This window comes from Castanea sativa, chromosome 7, assembly GCF_040712315.1.
Source record: "Castanea sativa cultivar Marrone di Chiusa Pesio chromosome 7, ASM4071231v1".
Classification (NCBI taxonomy): Eukaryota; Viridiplantae; Streptophyta; class Magnoliopsida; order Fagales; family Fagaceae; genus Castanea; species Castanea sativa.
The window spans coordinates 25,190,342-25,199,486 of NC_134019.1; the positions used below are offsets into that span (position 1 = coordinate 25,190,342).

Sequence of the window (9,145 nt, forward strand, 5' to 3'; positions counted from 1 at the left end):
ACCAGCGATTTTTGGTGCAAATTAAATCTCTCTCTCTCTCTCTCTCTCTCTCTCGGGGGTTTTTTATATGAATAAAAACTGTTACTCACACCCTGTTACATACATTTTTTTGAACTAATATTGTGAGTTGAAAACATAATTTCAGTTTTGAAATCATGTATTCAAGAAGTTACGATTTCAATTAAAAAAATAAGTGTATAACAGTGTATGTAATAGGATGTGTGTAATAAACACTATCTTTTTTATATTGCAAGACCGTGCGGAGTATGTGAATCGAATTTTATTTATTTGTCACTTTATTTTGGCAGAATTTTGATTATTTGCTCTCCGACATATGGACAAACTATAAAAGTGTCCAAGATGCTCTTCATGTTCGACCGGTAGGTGCATGCTTTATGAGACTATAAGGTGCAATGGCATTGTAATTGGTTTTATAAAAGGTCATGAGCTAAGGAGTTTGTATTATGACAACAGGGAACAATTAAAGAATTCTTTAGGTGCAACATTACCTTGGATTGCACAGCTGACACCATTGATGCTGTCCCCTATCATAAAAATCTTACCAACTCAGGCTTGCAAATCTTGGTTTTCAGGTTCCTAGCTATTCCCTTCTTCTCTAATTAAGTTTTGCGTTGTAGTAATTATTGGTTGTAGCTTACACATGAGAAATATTAAGGATTCCATAAATTTAATTAATTGAATTTATTAGTTCTCAAGTTTGAAGTGAATGTTATTAGTCCATCAAGTTTAAAAAGTGAGCACATTTGGTCATTCTCTTAATGGCGTTGCCTATGTGGCTATCAAAACAATGGTGTAGCAAATTTTAGATGGCGTGGCATCAATTTTAATATTTAAAAAAATTAAAACATTTTGCTCTCATTAAAAATCTAATGACCCATAAGAAAACTACTTAACCATTTTGACCCGTTGACAAACAAGTATTCCAAATTAAACTCTAGAATGCTACCCTAAATCTGAAAAAAAAAAAAAAAAAAAAAAAAGGTCAGAGAGAGAGAGAAAATCCCAAAATGCTTATCTATAAAACCCAGTATTTGATGGCCGTCCTAGTCCATCCATATCGGAATCAAGCCAAAAAATCTCTCTTCAATTCTTCGTTGTCTTTTAGAGTTCAAATCGTGGTCAATTACTACTAGTACCATATTGCTCAATCGGAATGCAAATTTTGAAAAAATCGATTATAGTTGTAGGCCTTTTGTGAATTTGTGTGGACCCAAAAATTCTTGGAGGAGGACAACGCTGATTGGGGGTTTCTGGTCTCTCTCTTGTTTCTCATATTAAGAGTAGCATTCTCTTGTTTGATTTGGGAATACCCTTTTGTTAACTAGTTGCAAGATGGTTGAGTATTTTTTTGACGAATCATGGGATTTTTAATGAGAGAAATTGATGTCACATCACCTAAAATTTGTCACATTATTTTCCTGTTAGCCACATAGGCATTAAGACTAACACCGTTAATAAAAGGACTAATTGCGCTCACTTTTTAAAATTGAGGAACTAGTAACACTCACTTGAAACATAAATGATCAATTGCGCTTACAAGGTAAATTTCAGAGATCATTAGTGTAGTTTTGCCTAAATTTTAAACAATAAATAAAAAAAGTGTAATTAAGAAATTTAATAATTAAGTTGTTGATGTGGCATTAATAACATTTATTGTCAAATTAGTGTCTTCACATTTTGTACTAAACGGGTAATATTTGACATTTTTCTTTATACAGTAAAAATTTTACATTTTATGAGAATTTTCCAAGGAAATGGAAAATGTTAAAGTTGCTACCAATTTTACCATAATAATGTTACAAACTAATATAGTAATAAATGCAAATAGTGTCACATCAACAACATAAAAAATAAATTTCATAATTAATCACTTTTTTTTATTTTGTGTTTAAAAGCTGGCACGCTAATTTGTAAGACTTAATAAATAAAATTCATAATATCTCAAGCAGGAACACTCTCTTAACGTAATTTCTTCACTGGTATACATGACTAAGACTTTTTTTAAATTATGACAGCAAAGGTTATAATTAACATAGTGGTTTTATTCTAGAACCTACTGAGTATATTATAATAAATTATTGACTGTGCTAAAATTTTCGAGAGTTTGAAAATATTGAATTTAATAATAAATCTAAGACTCTCCCTTGTGTGGATCCAGAATCCTTCTTAATAATTGGGATGCAACACGTGGGATTGTTAAGTTTTTTAAATGGGACGTAAAGCAAAAATAATGTTTAAATTCATAATCACATCCTCTCATACAATAATAATTTATTAATTGCACTAAAACTTTTTTTTTTAATGAAGAATGTAGAATTGATATATTAAAAAAAAGGCAAAAGTACAAAAATATAAGAATAGGATCCAGAGCCACAACAGGCCTATCCGCCTAGGCTATAGGACAAGAAACAGGCTACACAATGCCACAAACAGAAGACATAACTAAAGAAAACAATAAAAAAATAAAAAAAAAACTTTAAGTTGCACTAACACTTTCTTTTTTTGATAGTCAAACTCAAGAACATTTCATTAAATTGGGCAACTACCCAAACATTTTACATCAAATGCAATTTGAAGCTCAATAATAGGGGGTATCCTCCACCCAAATAATACATTCAAATAAAGACTTGGCATTTCTTGCCATCAAATGTGCAGCTTGGTTACAGTTTCTACGGACATGGGTTGATTTCCACGCAGAGAAACTTAAGGCCCAAAGTTGAGCACCTGCAATAATGTGTTGAATTGAGCTTGGAGGAGAGGTGTGGCCTGAAAGGGCTGCCATGACCATCAGAGCATCTCCCTCAATGATGATGTATCTGAGACCAAGGTCCTTGGCCAACAATACCCCCTCTTCCACAGCATTTGCTTCCACTTCCAAAGCATCCAAGGGCTGGTCCAACATTTTGCTCATAGCTCCCATGATTTGGCCCTTATCATTTCTGATCACAATACCGATGCCACAGCTGTTGAGCTCCTTAAAAATTGCTCCGTCAACATTAACCTTGTACCAACCAGATGATGGGGGGGTCCAGTAAGATTTCTTGGGGATGGTTTCCTGCCTCGTAGAGGAGTTTAAAGTGCGGAATTCCTCTACAAGATTTTATGCCTCCCTTGCAATAGCCTTTGCTTCTTTGCACCTGCCTTCAAATTTGACTGAGTTCCTATTTCTCCTGAGACACCAAGCCGTGGTAGCAAAACAATCCCAATCCAGCTCACTTCGGGCATCCCTTAACCTCCATACCACATCAATAAAGTCACGCTGGGGGTTCTGAAATCTTGGGAGCTTGAGCCTAGTTTCCTTCCACACGTCCACCGCCAATTTACAATCCCACTGAACATGACCCGAAGACTCAGAAATTCCACACAACTCACATTTATCCTCAATGGCCACTTTACTAATTTTGAGGTTGTAGTTTGTAGGAAGGATGTTTTTACAAGCCCTCCACTGTTTGACTCTGTTTTGACACTGCATACCCCAAATGGACCTCCACAGCTCTCTCGACTTCCTGCTGTTTGATGCACATCCCCTATCAGCTTTGTGATTGCCTTCCATCAGCCATTTGCGAGCTACATAATAAGCACTTCTCACCGTGAAGTGACCGTTCTGAGTCCAGGTCCAAATCTGCGTGTCCTTCGGGAGGCAGGGGCTGATTGGGATGCTTAGAATCGCCTCTATGTCATGCGGGAGGAAAATCCTCTTCATCGTGGTGATGTCCCAGCCACCTATATCGGGGTTTATTAAGCTAGCAACCAGTTCATTAGTAGTGTCAGGGGGGCGAGGACTGACAATTTCGAAGGAATCGGGGTTTGGAATCCACTTATCAGTCCAGATATTAACCTTTTTGCCATTTCCAATGTTCCAGCGCATACCTTTGCCTATTACCTCCCTTGCTGCCATTAGACTCCTCCAGGTGTATGATGGTTTGTGCCCCAGGTGAGCTTCCATAAAGCTGCTGTCTGCAAAGTATTTAGCTCGAAGAACTTTGTGGCTGAGAGAGTTTGGGTTTGTGATGATTCACCACCCTTGCTTTGCTAACAATGCTAGATTAAAGGCCTTAAGGTCCTTAAACCCCATACCCCCTCAGCTTTTGAAGTACACAGCTTTTCCCAAGCAATTCATGCCATCTTTTTCTCCTTATCTCTCTGACCCCCACCAAAAGCTACTTACCATGGCATTTAATTCTTTGCACAAAGAATCCGAAATTCGGAAACAACTCATGGTGTAAGTGGGAGTTGCTTGAGCAACAGCCTTAATAAGGATTTCTCGCCCCGCTGTAGACAGGAGCTTTCCTTTCCACCCCGCTATTTTTCGACCCACTTGGTCTTTTATTTTGTTAAAAGCTTTTCTTCGTCCTCTCCCTATCAACGGAGGCAGCCCTAGGTATCTCTTGTGCTGCTGAATAATTTGTGCCCCAAACATTCCTTTTATTGCTTCCCTCGTTTCGCTACCGGTGTTTTTACAGAAAAAGAGGGAAGTCTTATCTTTGTTGAGTTTCTGTCCTGAGTTCTTCTCATAATCCTCCAATACTTGATAAACTCTAGCCCCCTCCTCCTCCGTAGCTTTGCAGAAAATGATACAATCATCTGCAAATAGCAGGTGAGAGATTCGAGGGCCCTCCGACACACTGAAATACCCCGAATTCTGCCCTTACTCTCTTCCCTTCTAAACATCGCCGACAGACCTTCCACACAAAGAAGGAAAAGATAGGGGGAAATCGGATCCCTTTGTCTAATACCCCTTGAGGGTATTATTGTACCCCGTGGCTCACCGTTGATAAGGACTGAGTAGGACACCGTTGTCACGCACATCATCATCAAAGAAATCCATTTTTCATGGAAGCCCATTTTCTGCATCATCCCCTCTAAAAAGGTCCACTCTACCCTGTTGTAAACCTTACTCATGTCTAGTTTAATGGCCATTAACCCCTTTGTTCCTTTCCTTTTCTGATCAATGTAGTGCATAGTTTCAAACGCAACTAGGACGTTGTCTGTAATCTGCCTGCCTGGCACAAAAGCGCTCTGGGATTCGTTGATAACTTTCAGGAGGATCTTTTTCAACCTATTAGTCAGCACTTTTGAAACAATTTTATAAACCACGTTGCAGAGACTAATGGGTCTATACTCAATTATTTTTTTAGGGCATTTCACTTTTGGGATCAGACAAATATAGGTATCATTTAGGCCATTAGGAATGATGCCTGTTTTAAGGATCTAGATAACATAGTTAATGCCTGTCTGATCAATGCAGTGCATAGTTTCAAACGCAACTAGGACGTTGTCTGTAATCTGCCTGCCTGGCACAAAAGCGCTCTGGGATTCGTTGATAACTTTCAGGAGGATCTTTTTCAACCTATTAGTCAGCACTTTTGAAACAATTTTATAAACCACGTTGCAGAGACTAATGGGTCTATACTCAATTATTTTTTTAGGGCATTTCACTTTTGGGATCAGACAAATATAGGTATCATTTAGGCCATTATGAATGATGCTTGTTTTAAGGATCTGGATAACATAGTTAATTACACTAGGACCAACCACATCCCAATATTTCTGAAAAAAGATGGGAGACATACCGTCCGGGCCGAGAGATTTTGTGGGGTGCATTTGCTTTAGAGCACTCTACACTTCGTCCTCCTTGAACTCTTTAAGAAGTAATTCGTTCATCTCCTCGGATACTTGCATGTTCACTGCACCTAGGCTAGCCTCAAAATCCTCGAGGTGGTTAGAGCTAAAAATATTCAAAAAGTACGTTAGAATTATCTTTTCAACAGCCTCCTGCTCATCCTTCCACCTATCCTCATCATCCCTCAACCCCTCAATCCTGTTCTTTCTGCGTCTCTGATTGGCCGTTGCATGAAAAGATTTCGTATTGTGGTCGCCGTTTTTAATCCAGAGAGCTCTCAACCTCTGCTTCCACATGATTTCCTCCTTGATGAGAGCCTTGTTAATTTCCCCCTTTATTGCTTTAATTTCCTCCGCTGTTTCGTGGAGCTGATTTAAGGATTCCAATTGTTGGAGGCGCCCCTGTTTCAATTTCAGTTGACTATTAATATTACCAAAGACCCTTCGGTTCCAATTCTGGAGCTGATCTTGGCAATGCTTTATACGATCCTGAAGCTGAAACTCCAGATTCCCATTCAACGGATCCTAAGCTGATTCTATCACCTCTTTACACTGCTCGTCTCTCATCCACATAGCCTCGAAGAAGAACCGTTTCTTCATTGGTCTTGAGGGCTTTCTTTTCCTCAACACAAGGGACAACAAACAATGGTCCGAAGTTGACAGTGATCTGTGATAGACCTTGGCATCAGGATATAACTCCCTCCACCTCTCATTAGCTACCATCCAATCAAGTCAAACCAGGGTTCGATGCTCCCCCTCATGGCCACTGCACCACGTGTACCACTACCCCACAAAACCCAAATCGGTGAGCCCACACTCATGGAGACATTCCCTAAAGCCATCCACTTGCCTGACATCACGCTCCACCCAACCTAGTTTTTCATCCAAGTGGGTAATTTCATTGAAGTCCCCAAATACAATCCAAGGTAAATCACACTGCTTTTTGAGTGCGGCGAGAAGTTTCCAGGAAGTATGTCTCATACCTGTGTCGGGGTGGCTGTAAAATCCCGTAGCTCGCCAAGGATCTCTTCCTTCTCCCTCATAGACCACGACATCTATATGTGAGTGGGAGTAGCTCTTAAACTCCACTTTCATTCCTTCTCTCCACAGCAGAGCCAAGCCGCCGCTTCGACCATCGCATGGGACAATAATTCCTTGGGTCAGATCAAACTAACATTGGAGCCCTTTCATGCGACTTGTACTTGCCTTTGTCTCCGCGAGGAAGACAAGGGTCGAATCAATTGCCTTCACCTCTTCGGTGAAGGTACGAACCGTCGGGGTTGATCCCAGTCTTCGGCAGTTCCAGGCAAGAATGCTCATTAAGCTCGGTGGTGCTACCTCGCAGCCACTGCCTCTCCGCCATCCGATGAAATTTCCCCATTTGGGGTTTTTGATACCTGATTCTTCCCCTTTCTACGCTTTAGATCGATGATATTTGTATCTAGTTCATCAATCAGGGTTGGGTCTTCTCTTTTAAGACTAATTGGGCCCATTTCTACCACTATTCCCTTTGCTTTGCCTGACCTTTCAATCCTCTTCCAGTGGCTGCTGCTTAAGCTCAGCTTTTCAGTAACCCAGCCCAAATCCTTGTCATAACACATTGCCATCAGGCCCACCTCATCACAACCCAAATTTCTACTTCCATTATTTTTCAGTTTTGGCGCCAACTTGAAGTCAAACTTCAGATTTTCCTCTTGTTGGGCCACTTTCTCCCAAAGCATACCATCACCTTTCTCACTTGAGCATTGCACCATGTCAGCTCCTTTCTTTCCCAAATCAATCATAATGCTTTCTGGGACTTTCTTGGACAAAATGGCCTTTCCATTTCCTTGATAATTCTCTTATTCACCTTCTAACTTGTCTGATTCCCCTATCTTCTTCTCAGTGATGCTATCTCCCATGCGCTCTAGGTTTGACCTAGGCTTCACTCCCCCAATCGAGGTCCCAGGCGCTACGTGGGCTACCTTCCCTGTCCACACCCCTCTGTTAAAATCCGCTGCCCATTTGTTTTCCTACCTCTCCCTGTCCCTCAGGTTTGTGAAGTCCCTGCTAGAGCTCTTTACTGGTTCACCCCTAAGCCAAGCCCCGTATTGGAGGTCTTCACTGGCTGGGGTACCACCATTCTTCTTTTTCCTCAAACAATCCTTCAATCCATGGTCTAGCATACCACAGTAGTAGCAGAAATTAGGCAGCCACTCGTACTTGAAATTGACCCACCTTATTGAGCCCTCTTCGATGGAGATTTTCTTTCCCCTAATCAGCTTCCTTGTGACATCTATTTTAACTCGGATCTGGAGATGTTTACTCCACTGGACACCAGATTCCATGACATCCACGTCTAGGACCTCGCCGAGACATGCTCCAATAATCTCACCAGTCTCCTTTGTTTCGCTTTTGAGTGGCAAGTTATGAATCTGAACCCAAAACGGAGCCCATTTCAGTACCAGTTCTTTAGGAACCTTGTCACCTTCGAATTCCTAGAGGAGCACCAAGTTTTTCTCATAACTCCACAGACACATATCTAGAACTTTCCTTTTGTCCCTCTCGTCTTCAAATTCCACAAGGAACAGCTCATTTTCAATCTCCGAGAACACCACCTTTCTATTTGGTTTCCAAATCATTCTCAAGTTCTTCCTTAGCCCATCCAGAATAATGCATCTGCGGGAAAGCGCTTTCATGACTAGGCAGTATTTGCCTCATTCTAATGCTGCTTTAGTACAGCTATTTCCCAGATTTAGACTCTCATCTTCCTCCTCAGTGATAAATTTAATTATATAACTATAGTTCTAAAGCATTATATAAACTCATATTTATTTTATTGTTTACAATTATAGTCACATTACCCACTCCATGAGCATGACAATCGCAAATTTTTCTTTCCCTTGTAGCGGTGACCATGACATGATAATTACTCATATTGGTGTTGAGCAATGGATAAATTCTTTAGAACTGACAATTGATTCTGATTGGCATCCGTGGTTTGTCGATGGCCAATTGCAGGGTGAAAGTTAATATACCAAGCATTTGCAACTCTTTTTTTTTTCTCTCTCTCTATTTAGAGTGATGTTACAATCTATCTATATATATATATATATATATATATATATATATATATATATAATAATAATAATAATAATAATAATAATAATAATAATAATAATAATAATAATAATAATAGGTAAAATAGAGAGAAAATTTAATTAAATTTCAAATTGGAATTCAATTAGAGTATAATTTTGCATCATATGTCTCATCTAATCTAAATTTTAGAATTTTGTGCCAAGAGAATTAATTTAGTGTAAAAATTGAATTTCAATTAAAGTTTAATTTTGCGCCACCTGTTCCATTTAATCTAAATTTTTAAATTTTTATGCCAAATTAGTTAATTTAGTGTAGACAACGAGAAGTCCAATATAATAAACCATAAAAAAACATAATCATATAACCAAAAAAAAATTCAAATTTATAAGTCATCTATATATATATATATATATATATATAT

The 9,145-nt window shown here is 39.1% G+C and overlaps 1 protein-coding gene across 1 annotated transcript; it reads right to left on the reverse strand.

The window, feature by feature from the left end:
- Positions 1-2,599: 2,599 nt before the first annotated feature.
- LOC142644220 (uncharacterized) lies at positions 2,600-3,919 on the reverse strand. The gene is made up of 2 exons (XM_075818877.1): positions 3,128-3,919; positions 2,600-3,022 (listed from the first exon to the last, which is right to left on the reverse strand). Exons 1-2 carry the CDS (start codon positions 3,917-3,919, stop codon positions 2,600-2,602), a joined length of 1,215 nt encoding a protein of 404 aa, XP_075674992.1.
- Positions 3,920-9,145: the final 5,226 nt, after the last annotated feature.